The 20,901-nt window shown below is 46.6% G+C and overlaps 1 protein-coding gene across 1 annotated transcript; it reads right to left on the bottom strand.

The window, feature by feature from the left end:
• Positions 1-6: 6 nt before the first annotated feature.
• Positions 7-20,859, bottom strand: LOC124029479 (zinc finger protein ZFAT-like; the record flags this gene model as incomplete). Its single annotated transcript, XM_046341172.1, has 3 exons — positions 7-77; positions 286-374; positions 20,689-20,859. Coding segments are annotated over 3 exons (331 nt in total), but the record flags the coding sequence as incomplete, so codon positions are not given.
• Positions 20,860-20,901: the final 42 nt, after the last annotated feature.

Here is a 20,901-nt window from a genome sequence, read left to right on the forward strand (position 1 = left end):
GGGTGCTTCTTGCTGTAATGTCTCTTCAGGGGTCCTGCTATGTTACAGGAGTAGTGACAGTGGCCGCAGCGGTAGGGCTGTGGAAAACACATTTCAATGGGCTTCAATAATGAAGACTAGAAAGGGTCCTTTTTTTCTGAGGGAACATTGTGCTGCTCCCTTAAGCTGTCCAAATGTACTTCATGGTAGTGGAAGTTGAACCTGTTAGAGGCTGGTGTTGATACGTTGATGCTAGTGACTGTATTATAAAAGCTTTATATAGAGAGACGGCCCTCCTCTGATTACCTTGAAAGAGGCGTGCTGCTCCATGTGTCGTACCAGTAGAGGTTTCTGTGCAGCGCTGTAATCACACTCTGTACACTGGAACTGCTTGCCTACAGTATGGAGGGACAGAGACAGGATGACAATACTCATCAGGTACATACCTAACCCTACAGTATAGAGGGACATACCTAACCCTACAGTATGGAGGGACATACCTAACCCTACAGTATGGAGGGACATACCTAACCCTACAGTATGGAGGTACATACCTAACCCTACAGTATGGAGGGACAGAGACAGGATGACAATACTCATCAGGTACATACCTAACCCTACAGTATGGAGGTACATACCTAACCCTACAGTATGGAGGGACATACCTAACCCTACAGTATGGAGGGACATACCTAACCCTACAGTATGGAGGGACAGAGACAGGATGACAATACTCATCAGGTACATACCTAACCCTACAGTATGGAGGGACATACCTAACCCTACAGTATGGAGGGACAGAGACAGGATGACAATACTCATCAGGTACATACCTAACCCTACAGTATGGAGAGACATACCTAACCCTACAGTATGGAGGGACAGAGACAGGATGACAATACTCATCAGGTACATACCTAACCCTACAGTATGGAGGGACATACCTAACCCTACAGTATGGAGGGACATACCTAACCCTACAGTATGGAGGGACATACCTAACCCTACAGTATTGAGGGACATACCTAACCCTACAGTATGGAGGGACATACCTAACCCTACAGTATGGAGGGACATACCTAACCCTACAGTATGGAGGTACATACCTAACCCTACAGTATGGAGGGACATACCTAACCCTACAGTATGGAGGGACAGAGACAGGATGACAATACTCATCAGGTACATACCTAACCCTACAGTATGGAGGGACATACCTAACCCTACAGTATGGAGGGACATACCTAACCCTACAGTATGGAGGGACAGAGACAGGATGACAATACTCATCAGGTACATACCTAACCCTACAGTATGGAGGGACATACCTAACCCTACAGTATGGAGGGACAGAGACAGGATGACAATACTCATCAGGTACATACCTAACCCTACAGTATGGAGGTACATACCTAACCCTACAGTATGGAGGGACATACCTAACCCTACAGTATGGAGGAACATACCTAACCCTACAGTATGGAGGTACATACCTAACCCTACAGTATGGAGGGACATACCAGGATGACAATACTCATCAGGTACATACCTAACCCTACAGTATGGAGGTACATACCTAACCCTACAGAGTATGGAGGGACATACCTAACCCTACAGTATGGAGGGACATACCTAACCCTACAGTATGGAGGACATACCTAACCCTACAGTATGGAGGGACATGCCTAACCCTACAGTATGGAGGGACAGAGACAGGATGACAATATTACTCATCAGGTGGTACATACCTAACCCTACAGTATGGAGGGACATACCTAACCCTACAGTATGGAGGTACATACACAACACAGTATGGAGGGACATACCTAACCCTACAGTATGGATGGAGAGTACATACCTAACCCTACAGTATGGAGGTACATAGACCCTACAGTATGGATGACAATACTACAGTATGGAGAGGTACATACCCTAACCCTACGGTATGGAGGTACATACCTAACCCTACAGTATGGAGGGGACAGACTATTTCCTACAGGATGACAATACTCATCAGGTACATAGGATAACCCTACTCATGGAGGTACATACCTAACCCTACAGTATGGAGGTACATACCTAACCCTACAGTATGGAGGGACAGACCTAACCCTGACAATATGAAGGGACATACCTAACCCTACAGTATGGAGGGACATACCCTAACCCTACAGTATGGAGGTACATACCCTAACCCTACAGTATGGAGGACATACCCTAACCCTACAGTATGAAGGTACATACCTAACCCTACAGTATGGAGGGACATACCTAACCCTACAGTATGGAGGGACATACCTAACCCTACAGTATGGAGGTACATACCTAACCCTACAGTATGGAGGTACATACCTAACCCTACAGTATGGAGAGGACAGAGTACAGGGGTACATACCTAACCCTACAGTATGGAGGTACATACCTAACCCTACAGTATGGAGGGAGGACAGTACATACCTAACCCTACAGTGTGGAGGGTACATACCTAACCCTACAGTATGGAGGAGGTACATACCTAACCCTACAGTATGGAGGGACATACCTAACCCTACAGTATGGAGGGACATACCTAACCCTACAGTATGGAGGTACATACCTAACCCTACAGTATGGAGGGACATACCTAACCCTACAGTATGGAGGTACTAACCCTACAGTATGGGAGGGACATACCCTAACCCTACAGTATGGAGGTACATACCTAACCCTACAGTATGGAGGTACATACCTAACCCTACAGTATGGAGGGACAGACCACGGTATGGAGGGACATACCTAACCCTACAGTATGGAGGGACATACCTAACCCTACAGTATGGAGGGACAGGAGGATGACAATACTCATCAGGTACATACCTAACCCTACAGTATGGAGGGACAGAGACAGGATGACTGAATACTCATCAGGTACATACCTAACCCTACAGTATGGAGGGACAGAGACAGGATGACAATACTCATCAGGTACATACCTAACCCTACAGTATGGAGGGACATACCTAACCCTACAGTATGGAGGGACAGAGACAGGATGACAATACTCATCAGGTACATACCTAACCCTACAGTATGGAGGGACAGAGACAGGATGACAATACTCATAGGTACATACCTAACCCTACAGTATGGAGGGACAGAGACAGGATGACAATACTCATCAGGTACATACCTAACCCTACAGTATGGAGGTACATACCTAACCCTACAGTATGGAGGGACAGAGACAGGATGACAATACTCATCCAGGTGGTACATAACTAACCCTACAGTATGGAGGGTACATACCTAACCCTACAGTATGGAGGGACATACCTAACCCTACAGTATGGAGGGACAGAGACAGGATGACAATACTCATCAGGTACATACCTAACCCTACAGTATGGAGGGACATACCTAACCCTACAGTATGGAGGACAGAGACAGGATGACAACCCTCATCAGGTACATACCTAACCCTACAGTATGGAGGGACATACCTAACCCTACAGTATGGAGGGACATACCCTAACCCTACGGTATGGAGGGACATACCTAACCCTACAGTATGGAGGGACAGACCCTAAGGATGACAATAGTATGGGTGGTACATACCCTAACCCTACAGTATGGAGGGACATACCTAACCCTACAGTATGGTGGTACATACCTAACCCTACAGTATGGAGGTACATACCTAACCCTACAGTATGGAGGTACATACCTAACCCTACAGTATGGAGGTACATACCTAACCCTACAGTATGGAGGTACATACCTAACCCTACAGTATGGAGGACATACCTAACCCTACAGTATGGAGGGACATACCTAACCCTACAGTATGGAGGGACATGCCTAACGGATACAGTATGGAGGGACATACCTAACCCTACAGTATGGAGGACATACCCTAACCCTACAGTATGGAGGGGGACATACCTAACCCTACAGTATGGAGGGACATACCTAACCTACAGTATGGAGGGACATACCCTAGGATGACAATACTCATCAGGTGGTACATACCTAACCCTACAGTATGGAGGGACATACCTAACCCTACAGTATGGTGGTACATACCTAACCCTACAGTATGGAGGGTACATACCTAACCCTACAGTATGGAGGTACATACCTAACCCTACAGTATGGAGGTACATACCTAACCCTACAGTATGGAGGTACATACCTAACCCTACAGTATGGAGGTACATACCTAACCCTACAGTATGGAGGTACATACCTAACCCTACAGTATGGAGGGACATACCTAACCCTACAGTATGGAGGGACATACCTAACCCTACAGTATGGAGGGACATACCTAACCCTACAGTATGGAGGGACATACCCTAACCTACATGGGATGACAAGACTCATCAGGTACATACCTAACCCTACAGTATGGAGGGACATACCTAACCCTACAGTATGGAGGGACATACCCTAACCCTACAGTATGGAGGGACATACCTAACCCTACAGTATGGAGGGACAGAGACAGGATGACAATACTCATCAGGTACATACCTAACCCTACAGTATGGAGGGACATACCTAACCCTACAGTATGGAGGTACATACCTAACCCTACAGTATGGAGGGACATACCTAACCCTACAGTATGAAGGGACATACCTAACCCTACAGTATGGAGGGACATACCCTAACCCTACAGTATGGAGGGACATACCTAACCCTACAGTATGGAGGTACATACCTAACCCTACAGTATGGAGGTACATACCTAACCCTACAGTATGGAGGGGACATACCTAACCCTACAGTATGGGAGGGACATACCTAACCCTACAGTATGGAGGTACATACCCTAACCCTACAGTATGGAGGACATACCTAACCCTACAGTATGGAGGGACAGGAGGTACATACCTAACCCTACAGTATGGAGGTACATACCTAACCCTACAGTATGGAGGGAGACATACCTAACCCTACAGTGTGGAGGACATACCTAACCCTACAGTATGGAGGGACATACCTAACCCTACAGTATGGAGGGACAGAGACAGGATGACAATACTCATCAGGTACATACCTAACCCTACAGTATGGAGGGACATACCTAACCCTACAGTATGGAGGGACAGAGACAGGATGACAAACTCATCAGGTACATACCTAACCCTACAGTATGGAGTACATACCTAACCCTACAGTATGGAGGGACATACCTAACCCTACAGTATGGAGGACATACCTAACCCTACAGTATGGAGGGACAGAGACAGGATGACAATACTCATCAGGTACATACCTAACCCTACAGTATGGAGGACATACCTAACCCTACAGTATGGAGGGACAGAGACAGGATGACAATACTCATCAGGTACATACCTAACCCTACAGTATGGAGGGACATACCTAACCCTACAGTATGGAGGGACATACCTAGGATGACAGTATGAGGTACATACCTAACCCTACAGTATGGAGGGACATACCTAACCCTACAGTATGTAGGGACATACCTAACCCTACAGTATGGAGGGACAGAGACAGGATGACAATACTCATCAGGGGTACATACCTAACCCTACAGTATGGAGGGACATACCTAACCCTACAGGATGGAGGGACAATACTCATCAGGTACATACCTAACCCTACAGTATGGAGGGACATACCTAACCCTACAGTATGGAGGGACAGAGACAGGATGACAATACTCATCAGGTACATACCTAACCCTACAGTATGGAGGGACATACCTAACCCTACAGTATGGAGGGACATACCTAACCCTACAGTATGGAGGGACAGAGAGACAGGATGACAATACTCATCAGGTACATACCTAACCCTACAGTATGGAGGGACATACCTAACCTACAGTATGGAGGGACAGAGACAGGATGACAATACTCATCAGGTGGTACATACCTAACCCTACAGTATGGAGGTACATACCTAACCCTACAGTATGGAGGTACATACCTAACCCTACAGTATGGAGGTACATACCTAACCCTACAGTATGGAGGTACATACCTAACCCTACAGTATGGAGGGACATACCTAACCCTACAGTATGGAGTACATACCTAACCCTACAGTATGGAGGGACATACCTAACCCTACAGTATGGAGGGACATACCTAACCCTACAGTATGGAGGACATACCTAACCCTACAGTATGGAGGGACATACCTAACCCTACAGTATGGAGGGACAGAGACAGGATGACAGTATGGAGGGACATACCTAACCCTACAGTATGGAGGGACATACCTAAACCCTACAGTATGGAGGGGGACATACCTAACCCTACAGTATGGAGGGACAGAGACAGGATGACAATACTCATCAGGTACATACCTAACCCTACAGTATGGAGGACATACCTAACCCTACAGTATGGAGGTACATACCTAACCCTACAGTATGGAGGGACATACCTAACCCTACAGTATGGAGGGACATACCTAACCCTACAGTATGGAGGGACATACCTAACCCTACAGTATGGAGGGACATACCTAACCCTACAGTATGGAGGTACATACCTAACCCTACAGTATGGAGGGACATACCTAACCCTACAGTATGGAGGTACATACCTAACCCTACAGTATGGAGGTACATACCTAACCCTACAGTATGGAGGTACATACCTAACCCTACAGTATGGGAGGGACATACCTAACCCTACAGTATGGATACCTAACCCTACAGTATGGAGGTACATACCTAACCCTACAGTATGGAGGTACATACCTAACCCTACAGTATGGAGGGACATACCTAACCCTACAGTATGGAGGTACATACCTAACCCTACAGTATGGGAGACATACCTAACCCTACAGTATGGAGGTACATACCTAACCCTACAGTATGGAGGACAGAGACAGGTGACAATACTCTCAGGTACCCTAACCCTACAGTATGGAGGTACATACCTAACCCTACAGTATGGAGGGACATACCTAACCCTACAGTATGGAGGTACATACCTAACCCTACAGTATGGAGGGACAGAGACAGGATGACAATACTCATCAGGTACATACCTAACCCTACAGTATGGAGGGACATACCTAACCCTACAGTATGGAGGTACATACCTAACCCTACAGTATGGGTACATACCTAACCCTACAGTATGGAAGGGACATACCTAACCCTACAGTATGGAGGGACATACCTAACCCTACAGTATGGAGGGTACATACCTAACCCTACAGTATGGAGGGTACATACCTAACCCCATACCTAACCCTACAGTATGGAGGGACATACCTAACCCTACAGTATGGAGGACATACCTAACCCTACAGTATGGAGGTACATACCTAACCCTACAGTATGGAGGGACATACCTAACCCTACAGTATGGAGGGACAGAGACAGGATGACAATACTCATCAGGTGGTACATACCTAACCCTACAGTATGGAGGGGACATACCTAACCCTACAGTCATGGAGGTACATACCTAACCCTACAGTATGATGACAAATACTCATCAGGTACATACCTAACCCTACAGTATGGAGGGACATACCTAACCCTACAGTATGATGAGGTACATACCTAACCCTACAGTATGGAGGTACATACCTAACCCTACAGTATGGAGGGACATACCTAACCCTACAGTATGGAGGGACATACCTAACCCTACAGTAATGTATGGTACATACCTAACCCTACAGTATGGAGGGACATACCTAACCCTACAGTATGGAGGTACATACCTAACCCCTACAGTATGGAGGGACATACCTAACCCTACAGTATGGAGGGACAGAGACAGGATGACAATACTCATCAGGGTACATACCTAACCCTACAGTATGGAGGTACATACCTAACCCTACAGTATGGAGGGACACCTAACCCTACATGGAGGGACAGTATGGAGGGACATACCTAACCCTACAGTATGGAGGACATACCTAACCCTACAGTATGGAGGGACATACCTAACCCTACAGTATGGAGACAGAGACAGGATGACAATAACTCAGTCATGGTGGTACATACCTAACCCTACAGTATGGAGGGGGACATACCTAACCCTACAGTATGGAGGGACAGACCTACAGGATGGAGGTACATACCTAACCATCAGGAGGTACATACCTAACCCTACAGTATGGAGGGACATACCTAACCCTACAGTATGGAGGTACATACCTAACCCTACAGTATGGGAGGGACATACCTAACCCTACAGTATGGAGGGACATACCTAACCCTACAGTATGGAGGTACATACCTAACCCTACAGTATGGAGGACATACTAACCCTACAGTATGGATGGGGTGGTACATACCTAACCCTACAGTATGGAGGGACATACCTAACCCTACAGTATGGAGGGACATACCTAACCCTACAGTATGGAGGTACATACCTAACCCTACAGTATGGAGGGACATACCTAACCCTACAGTATGGAGGGACAGAGACAGGATGACACATACCTAACCCTACAGTATGGAGGGACATACCTAACCCTACAGTATGGAGGGACATACCTAACCCTACAGTATGGAGGGACATACCTAACCCTACAGTATGGAGGACATACCTAACCCTACAGTATGGAGGTACATACCTAACCCTACAGTATGGAGGACATACCTAACCCTACAGTATGGAGGTACATACCTAACCCTACAGTATGGAGGGACATACCTAACCCTACAGTATGGAGGTACATACCTAACCCTACAGTATGGAGGGACATACCTTAACCCTACATACCTAACCCTACAGTATGGAGGGACATACCTAACCCTACAGTATGGAGGTACATACCTAACCCTACAGTATGGAGGGACATACCTAACCCTACAGTATGGAGGACATACCTAACCCTACAGTATGGAGGTACATACCTAACCCTACAGTATGGAGGGACATACCTAACCCTACAGTATGGAGGGACATACAGGAGGTACATACCTAACCCTACAGTATGGAGGATGACAATACTCATCAGGTACATACCTAACCCTACAGTATGGAGGGACATACCTAACCCTACAGTATGGAGGGACATACCTAACCCTACAGTATGGAGGGACATACCTAACCCTACAGTATGGAGGGACATACCTAACCCTACTCATGGAGGTACATACCTAACCCTACAGTATGGAGGGACATACCTAACCCTACAGTATGGAGGTACATACCTAACCCTACAGTATGGAGGTACATACCTAACCCTACAGTATGGAGGTACATACCTAACCCTACAGTATGGAGGACAGAGGGACATACTCCAGTACATACTAACCCTACAGTATGGAGGGAGGTACATACCTAACCCTACAGTATGGAGGACATACCTAACCCTACAGTATGGAGGGACATACCTAACCCTACAGTATGGAGGGACATACCTAACCCTACAGTATGGAGGACATACCTAACCCTACAGTATGGAGGGACATACCTAACCCTACAGTATGGAGGGACATACCTAACCCTACAGTATGGAGGTACATACCTAACCCTACAGTATGGAGGTACATACCTAACCCTACAGTGTGGAGGTACATACCTAACCCTACAGTATGGAGGGACATACCTAACCCTACAGTATGGAGGACATACCTAACCCTACAGTATGGAGGTACATACCTAACCCTATAGTATGGAGGTACATACCTAACCCTACAGTATGGAGGGACATACCTAACCCTACAGTATGGTATGGAGGACATACCTAACCCTACAGTATGGAGGGACATACCTAACCCTACAGTATGGAGGGACATACCTAACCCTACAGTATGGAGGAGGTACATACCTAACTACAGTACAGGTACATACCTAACCCTACAGTATGGAGGTACATACCTAACCCTACAGTATGGAGGGAGGTACATACCTAACCTACAGTATGGAGGGTACATACCTAACCCTACAGTATGGAGGTACATACCTAACCCTACAGTATGGAGGGACATACCTAACCCTACAGTATGGGAGGTACATACCTAACCCTACAGTATGGAGTACATACCTAACCCTACAGTATGGAGTACATACCTAACCCTACAGTATGGAGGACATACCTAACCCTACAGTATGGAGGACATACCTAACCCTACAGTATGGAGGGACATACCTAACCCTACAGTATGGAGGGACATACCTAACCCTACAGTATGGAGGTACATACCTAACCCTACAGTATGGGAGGTACATACCTAACCCTACAGTATGGAGGGACATACCTAACCCTACAGTATGGAGGGACATACCTAACCCTACAGTATGGAGGGAGGGACATACCTAACCCTACAGTGGAGGGACATACCTAACCCTACAGTATGGAGGTACATACCTAACCCTACAGTATGGAGGGACATACCTAACCCTACAGTATGGAGGGGACATACCTAACCCTACAGTATGGAGGACATACCTAACCCTACAGTATGGAGGTACATACCTAACCCTACAGTATGGAGGGACATACCTAACCCTACAGTATGGAGGTACATACCTAACCCTACAGTATGGAGGTACATACCTAACCCTACAGTATGGAGGGACATACCTAACCCTACAGTATGGAGGGACATACCTAACCCTACAGTATGGAGGGACATACCTAACCCTACAGTATGGAGGGACATACCTAACCCTACAGTATGGAGGGACATACCTAACATACCTAACCCTACAGTATGGAGGGACATACCTAACCCTACAGTATGGAGGTACATACCTAACCCTACAGTATGGAGAGGACATACCTAACCCTACAGTATGGAGGGACATACCTAACCCTACAGTATGGAGGTACCTGCACATACCTAACCCTACAGTATGGAGGGAACAGGATGACAATTTAATCAGGTACATACCTAACCCTACAGTATGGAGGGACATACCTAACCCTACAGTATGGGAGGACATACCTAACCCTACAGTATGGAGGTACATACCTAACCCTACATTATGGAGGGACATACCTAACCCTACAGTATGGAGGGACATACCTAACCCTACAGTATGGAGGGGTACATACAATACTCATCAGGTAACTCCCTACAGTATGGTATGGAGGACATACCTAACCCTACAGTATGCAGGTACATACCTAACCCTACAGTATGGAGGGACATACCTAACCCTACAGTATGGAGGTACATACCTAACCCTACAGTATGGAGGGACATACCTAACCCTACAGTATGGAGGGACATACCTAACCCTACAGTATGGAGGGACATACCTAACCCTACAGTATGGAGGGACATACCCTAACCCTACAGTATGGAGGGACATACCTAACCCTACAGTATGGAGGGACATACCTAACCCCTACAGTATGGGAGGTACATACCTAACCCTACAGTATGGAGGACATACCTAACCCTACAGTATGGAGGGACATACCTAACCCTACAGTATGGAGGACATACCTAACCCTACAGTATGGAGGACATACCTAACCCTACAGTATGGAGGGACATACCTAACCCTACAGTATGGAGGGACATACCTAACCCTACAGTATGGGAGGTACATACCTAACCCTACAGTATGGAGGGACATACCTAACCCTACAGTATGGAGGGACATACCTAACCCTACAGTATGGAGGGACATACCTAACCCTACAGTATGGAGGGACATACCTAACCCTACAGTATGGATGGACATACATAACCCTACAGTATGGAGGTACATACCTAACCCTACAGTATGGAGGGACATACCTAACCCTACAGTATGGAGGTACATACCTAACCCTACAGTATGGAGGACATACCTAACCCTACAGTATGGAGGGACATACCTAACCCTACAGTATGGAGGTACATACCTAACCCTACAGTATGGAGGTACATACCTAACCCTACAGTATGGAGGGACATACCTAACCCTACAGTATGGAGGGGACATACCTAACCCTACAGTATGGAGGTACATACCTAACCCTACAGTATGGAGGGACATACCTAACCCTACAGTATGGAGGGACATACCTAACCCTACAGTATGGAGGGACAGAGAAGGATGACAATATGGAGGTACATACCTAACCCTACAGTATGGAGGGACATACCTAACCCTACAGTATGGAGGGACAGAGACAGTATGGAGGTACATACCTAACCCTACAGTATGGAGGGGAGACAGGTACATACCTAACCCTACAGTATGGAGGGACATACCTAACCCTACAGTATGGAGGTACATACCTAACCCTACAGTATGGAGGGACATACCTAACCCTACAGTATGGAGGGACATACCTAACCCTACAGTATGGAGGGACATACCTAACCCTACAGTATGGAGGGACATACCTAACCCTACAGTATGGAGGTACATACCTAACCCTACAGTATGGAGGTACATACCTAACCCTACAGTATGGAGGGACATACCTAACCCTACAGTATGGAGGGACATACCTAACCCTACAGTATGGAGGACATACCTAACCCTACAGTATGGAGGGTACATACCTAACCCTACAGTATGGAGGGACAGAGGGAGGTACATACCTAACCCTACAGTATGGAGGTACATACCTAACCCTACAGTATGGAGGGAGGACATACCTAACCCTACAGTATGGAGGTACATACCTAACCCTACAGTATGGAGGTACATACCTAACCCTACAGTATGGAGGACATACCTAACCCTACAGTATGGAGGGACATACCTAACCCTACAGTATGGAGGTACATACCTAACCCTACAGTATGGAGGGACATACCTAACCCTACAGTATGGAGGGACATACCTAACCCTACAGTATATACCTAACCCTACAGTATGGAGGGACATACCTAACCCTACAGTATGGAGGACATACCTAACCCTACAGTATGGAGGGACATACCTAACCCTACAGTATGGAGGGACATACCTAACCCTACAGTATGGAGGTACATACCTAACCCTACAGTATGGAGGTACATACCTAACCCTACATATGGAGGGACATACCTAACCCTACAGTATGGAGGTACATACCTAACCCTACAGTATGGTACATACCTAACCCTACAGTATGGAGGTACATACCTAACCCTACAGTATGGGAGGGACATACCTAACCCTACAGGGAGGTACATACCTAACCCCTACAGTATGGAGGTACATACCTAACCCTACAGTATGGAGGTACATACCTAACCCTACAGTATGGAGGGACATACCTAACCCTACAGTATGGAGGACATATAACAATACAGTCATGGAGGTACATACCTAACCCTACAGTATGGAGTGACATACCTAACCCTACAGTATGGAGGTACATACCTAACCCTACAGTATGGAGGGACATACCTAACCCTACAGTATGGAGGACATACCAACCCTACAGTATGGAGGGACATACCTAACCCTACAGCATGGAGGGACATACCTAACCCTACAGTATGGAGGTACATACCTAACCCTACAGTATGGAGGGAGGTACATACCTAACCCTACAGTATGGAGGTACATACCTAACCCTACAGTATGGAGGGACATACCTAACCCTACAGTATGGAGGACATACCTAACCCTACAGTATGGAGGTACATACCTAACCCTACAGTATGGAGGTACATACCTAACCCTACAGTATGGAGGTACATACCTAACCCTACAGTATGGAGGGACATACCTAACCCTACAGTATGGAGGGACATACCTAACCCTACAGTATGGAGGGACATACCTAACCCTACAGTATGGAGGACATACCTAAGACAGTATGGAGGTACATACCTAACCCTACAGTATGGAGGTACATACCTAACCCTACAGTATGGAGGTACATACCTAACCCTACAGTGTGGAGGGACATACCTAACCCTACAGTATGGGAGGTACATACCTAACCCTACAGTATGGGAGGGACATACCTAACCCTACAGTATGGAGGGACATACCTAACCCTACAGTATGGAGTGACATACCTAACCCTACAGTATGGAGGGACATACCTAACCCTACAGTATGGAGGGACATATCTAACCCTACAGTATGGAGGGACATACCTAACCCTACAGTATGGAGGGACATACCTAACCCTACAGCATGGAGGGGACATACCTAACCCTACAGTATGGAGGTACATACCTAACCCCTACATTATGGAGGGACATACCTAACCCTACAGTATGGAGGTACATACTCCAACCCTACAGTATGGGAGTGTACATACCTAACCCTACAGTATGGAGGTACATACCTAACCCTACAGTATGGAGGTACATACTTAACCCTACAGTATGCAGGACATACCTAACCCTACAGTATGAGGACATACCTAACCCTACAGTATGGAGGGACATACCTAACCCTACAGTATGAGGACATACCTAACCCTACAGTATGGAGGGATACCTAACCCTACAGTATGGAGGTACATACCTAACCCTACAGTATGGAGGGACATACCTAACCCTACAGTATGGAGGGACATACCTAACCCTACAGTATGGAGGTACATACCTAACCCTAACAGTATGGAGGGACACACCTAACCCTACAGTATGGAGGTACATACTAACCCTACAGTATGGGAGGGACATACCTAACCCTACAGTATGGAGGTACATACCTAACCCTACAGTATGGAGGACATAATTAACCCTACAGTATGGAGGTACATACCTAACCCTACAGTATGAGGGAGGTACATACCTAACCCTATGATGGAGGAGGTACATACCTAACCCACAGTATGGAGGGAGGCATACCAATCTACAGTATGGAGGGACATACCTAACCCTACAGTATGGAGGTACATACCTAACCCTACAGTATGGAGGGACATACCTAACCCTACAGTATGGAGTGCACATACCTAACCCTACAGTATGGAGGTATACCTAACCCTACAGTATGGAGGGACATACCTTAACCCTACAGTATGGAGGGACATACCTAACTCCAGTATGGAGGGACATACCTAACCCTACAGTATGGAGGGACATACCTAACCCTACAGTATGGAGGTACATACCTAACCCTACAGTATGGAGGGGACATACCTAACCCTACAGTATGGAGGGACATACCTAACCCTACAGTATGGAGGGACAGAGACAGGATACACTCATCAGGTACATACCTAACCCTACAGTATGGAGGGACATACCCTAACCACTACAGTATGGAGGTACATACCTAACCCTACAGTATGGAGGGACAGAGACAGGATGACAATACTCATCAGGTACATACCTAACCCTACAGTATGGAGGGGACATACCTAACCCTACAGTATGGAGGTACATACCTAACCCTACAGTATGGAGGGACATACCTAACCCTACAGTATGGAGGGACATACCTAACCCTACAGTATGGAGGGACATACCTAACCCTACAGTATGGAGGGACATACCTAACCCTACAGTATGGAGGGACATACCTAACCCTACAGTATGGAGGTACATACCTAACCCTACAGTATGGAGGGACATACCCTAACCCTACAGTATGGAGGGACATACCTAACCCTACAGTATGGAGGTACATACCTAACCCTACAGTATGGAGGGACATACCTAACCCTACAGTATGGAGGGACAGAGACAGGAGGTACATACCTAACCCTACAGTATGGAGGTACATACCTAACCCTACAGTATGGAGGGAGGTACATACCTAACCCTACAGTGTGGAGGGACATACTAACCCCCTAGGCAGTGGCCAGGTAGCACATACCTAACCCTACAGTATGGAGGGACATACCTAACCCTACAGTATGGGAGGGTACATACCTAACCCTACAGTATGGAGGGACATACCTAACACCTACAGTATGGAGGTACATACCTAACCCTACAGTATGGAGGTACATACCTAACCCTACAGTGCAGGTGCACCGCTAACCCTACAGTGTGGAGGGACATACTCTAACCCTACAGTATGGAGGTACATACCTAACCCTACAGTATGGAGGTACATACCTAACCCTACAGTATGGGAGGTACATACCTAACCCTACAGTATGGAGGTACATACCTAACCCTACAGTATGGAGGGACATACCTAACCCTACAGTATGGAGGTACATACCTAACCCTACAGTATAGGCATGGGAGGTACATACCTAACCCTACAGTATGGAGGGGACATTACCTAACCCTACAGTATGGAGAGGTACATACCTAACCCTACAGTATGGAGGGACATACCTAACCCTACAGTATGGAGGTACATACCTAACCCTACAGTATGGAGGGACATACCTAACCCTGCAGACATGGAGGTACTTACCTAACCCTACAGTATGGAGGGAGGTACATACCTAACCTCTACAGTATGGAGGAGGTACATACCTAACCCTACAGTATGGAGGGGTACATACCCTAACCCTACAGTATGGAGGGACATACCTAACCCTACAGTATGGAGGTACATACCTAACCCTACAGTATGGAGGGACATACCTAACCCTACAGTATGGAGGGACATACCTAACCCTACAGTATGGAGGGTACATACCTAACCCTACAGTATGGAGGTACATACCTAACCCTACAGTATGGAGGTACATACCTAACCCTACAGTATGGAGGGAGGTACATACCTAACCCTACAGTATGGAGGGACATACCTAACCCTACAGTATGGAGGGACATACCTAACCCTACAGTATGGAGGGACATACCTAACCCTACAGTATGGAGGGACATACCTAACCCTACAGTATGGAGGGACATACCTAACCCTACAGTATGGAGGTGACATACCTAACCCTACAGTATGGAGGGACATACCTAACCCTACAGTATGGAGGTACATACCTAACCCTACAGTATGGAGGTACATACCTAACCCTACGAGTATGGAGGTACATACCTAACCTACAGTATGGAGGTACATACCTAACCCTACAGTATGGAGGTACATACCTAACCCTACAGTATGGAGGGACATACCTAACCCTACAGTATGGAGGGACATACCTAACCCTACAGTATGGAGGTACATACCTAACCCTACAGTATGGAGGGACATACCTAACCCTACAGTATGGAGGTACATACCTAACCCTACAGTATGGAGGTACATACCTAACCCTACAGTATGGAGGGACATACCTAACCCTACAGTATGGAGGGACATACCTAACCCTACAGTATGGAGGTACATACCTAACCCTACAGTATGGAGGTACATACCTAACCCTACAGTATGGAAGGGGTACATACCTAACCCTACAGTATGGAGGGACATACCTAACCCTACAGTATGGAGGGACATACCTAACCCTACAGTATGGAGGTACATACCTAACCCTACAGTATGGAGGGACATACCTAACCCTACAGTATGGAGGGACATACCTAACCCTACAGTATGGAGGGACATACCTAACCCTACAGTATGGAGGGACATACCTAACCCTACAGTATGGAGGGACATACCTAACCCTACAGTATGGAGGGACATACCTAACCCTACAGTATGGAGGGACATACCTAACCCTACAGTATGGAGGGACATACCTAACCCTACAGTATGGAGGTACATTACCTAACCCTACATTATGGAGGGACATACCTAACCCTACAGTATGGAGGTACATACCTAACCCTACAGTATGGAGGGAGGGACATACCTAACCCTACAGTATGGAGGTACATACCTAACCCTACAGTATGGAGGTACATACCTAACCCTACAGTATGCAGGGACATACCTAACCCTACAGTATGGAGGGACATACCTAACCCTACAGTATGGAGGTACATACCTAACCCTACAGTATGGAGGGACATACCTAACCCTACAGTATGGAGGGACATACCTAACCCTACAGTATGGAGGGACAGAGACAGGATGACAATACTCATCAGGTACATACCTAACCCTACAGTATGGAGGGACATACCTAACCCTACAGTATGGAGGGACATACCTAACCCTACAGTATGGAGGTACATACCTAACCCTACAGTATGGAGGGACAGAGACAGGATGACAATACTCATCAGGTACATACCTAACCCTACAGTATGGAGGGACATACCTAACCCTACAGTATGGAGGTACATACCTAACCCTACAGTATGGAGGGACATACCTAACCCTACAGTATGAAGGGACATACCTAACCCTACAGTATGGAGGGACATACCTTAACCCTACAGTATGGAGGGACATACCTAACCCTACAGTATGGAGGTACATACCTAACCCTACAGTATGGAGGTACATACCTAACCCTACAGTATGGAGGGACATACCTAACCCTACAGTATGGAGGGACATACCTAACCCTACAGTATGGAGGTACATACCTAACCCTACAGTATGGAGGGACATACCTAACCCTACAGTATGGAGGGACAGAGACAGGAGGTACATACCTAACCCTACAGTATGGAGGTACATACCTAACCCTACAGTATGGAGGGAGGTACATACCTAACCCTACAGTGTGGAGGGACATACCTAACCCTACAGTATGGAGGTACATACCTAACCCTACAGTATGGAGGGACATACCTAACCCTACAGTATGGAGGGACATACCTAACCCTACAGTATGGAGGTACATACCTAACCCTACAGTATGGAGGGACATACCTAACCCTACAGTATGGAGGTACATACCTAACCCTACAGTATGGAGGTACATACCTAACCCTACAGTATGGAGGTACATACCTAACCCTACAGTATGGAGGGACATACCTAACCCTACAGTATGGAGGTACATACCTAACCCTACAGTATGGAGGTACATACCTAACCCTACAGTATGGAGGTACATACCTAACCCTACAGTATGGAGGTACATACCTAACCCTACAGTATGGAGGGACATACCTAACCCTACAGTATGGAGGTACATACCTAACCCTACAGTATGGAGGGAGGTACATACCTAACCCTACAGTATGGAGGGACATACCTAACCCTACAGTATGGAGGGAAGTACATACCTAACCCTACAGTATGGAGGGACATACCTAACCCTACAGTATGGAGGTACATACCTAACCCTACAGTATGGAGGGACATACCTAACCCTACAGTATGGAGGTACATACCTAACCCTACAGTATGGAGGTACATACCTAACCCTACAGTATGGAGGGACATACCTAACCCTACAGTATGGAGGTACATACCTAACCCTACAGTATGGAGGGACATACCTAACCCTACAGTATGGAGGTACATACCTAACCCTACAGTATGGAGGGACATACCTAACCCTACAGTATGGAGGTACATACCTAACCCTACAGTATGGAGGTACATACCTAACCCTACAGTATGGAGGAGGTACATACCTAACCCTACAGTATGGAGGGAGGTACATACCTAACCCTACAGTATGGAGGGAGGTACATACCTAACCCTACAGTATGGAGGGACATACCTAACCCTACAGTATGGAGGTACATACCTAACCCTACAGTATGGAGGGACATACCTAACCCTACAGTATGGAGGTACATACCTAACCCTACAGTATGGAGGTACATACCTAACCCTACAGTATGGAGGGACATACCTAACCCTACAGTATGGAGGGACATACCTAACCCTACAGTATGGAGGTACATACCTAACCCTACAGTATGGAGGTACATACCTAACCCTACAGTATGGAGGTACATACCTAATCCTACAGTATGGAGGGAGGTACATACCTAACCCTACAGTATGGAGGGACATACCTAACCCTACAGTATGGAGGGACATACCTAACCCTACAGTATGGAGGTACATACCTAACCCTACAGTATGGAGGGACATACCTAACCCTACAGTATGGAGGGACATACCTAACCCTACAGTATGGAGGGACATACCTAACCCTACAGTATGGAGGGACATACCTAACCCTACAGTATGGAGGGACATACCTAACCCTACAGTATGGAGGGACATACCTAACCCTACAGTATGGAGGGACATACCTAACCCTACAGTATGGAGGTACATTACCTAACCCTACATTATGGAGGGACATACCTAACCCTACAGTATGGAGGTACATACCTAACCCTACAGTATGGAGGGAGGTACATACCTAACCCTACAGTATGGAGGTACATACCTAACCCTACAGTATGGAGGGACATACCTAACCCTACAGTATGGAGGTACATACCTAACCCTACAGTATGGAGGTACATACCTAACCCTACAGTATGGAGGGACATACCTAACCCTACAGTATGGAGGTACATACCTAACCCTACAGTATGGAGGGACAGAGACAGACTCACCTGCTGGTTAGTACAGTCAAAGGTAAAATACTTCAATGTTAACTACCCAACTAGATCCCAAATGGCTCCCTATTCCATATATAGTGCACTACTATTGACCAGAGCCCTATATAGTGCACTACTATTGACCAGAGCCCTATATAGTGCACTACTATTGGCCAGAGCCCTATATAGAGCCCTATATAGTGCACTACTTTTGACCAGAGCCCTATATAGTGCACTACTATTGACCAGAGCCCTATATAGTGCACTACTATTAGCCAGAGCCCTATATAGAGCCCTATATAGTGCACTACTTTTGACCAGAGCCCTATATAGTGCACTACTATTGACCAGAGCCCTATATACTGCACTACTTTTGACCAGGAACTCTGACCAGAGCCCTATATAGTGCACTACTTTTGACCAGGAACTCTGACCAGGTCTAAAGTAGTGCACTATATAGGGAATAGCGTACCATTTGGGACTCATCCTAGATCTCAAAGCGTTTGTGGGTTCTCTCTCACCGTCCTCTGTGTGCATCAGCTTGTGGCTCTTCAGAGTGACCTTGGACTTGAACTTCTTGCCACACATGTCACACAGGTGCTTCTTCTCCGTGGTGTGTCTGCTCATGTGGGCCTTCAGGTTGCTCTTACTGCGGCTGGCGTAGTCACACAGGGAACACTTGAAGGGCTTCACTCCTAGCAGGGAAGAGACACAGTGGCTTTTACATGTTGGTC

The sequence above is a fragment of the Oncorhynchus gorbuscha genome, unplaced genomic scaffold (assembly GCF_021184085.1).
Source record: "Oncorhynchus gorbuscha isolate QuinsamMale2020 ecotype Even-year unplaced genomic scaffold, OgorEven_v1.0 Un_scaffold_6506, whole genome shotgun sequence".
NCBI classification, from domain to species: Eukaryota; Metazoa; Chordata; class Actinopteri; order Salmoniformes; family Salmonidae; genus Oncorhynchus; species Oncorhynchus gorbuscha.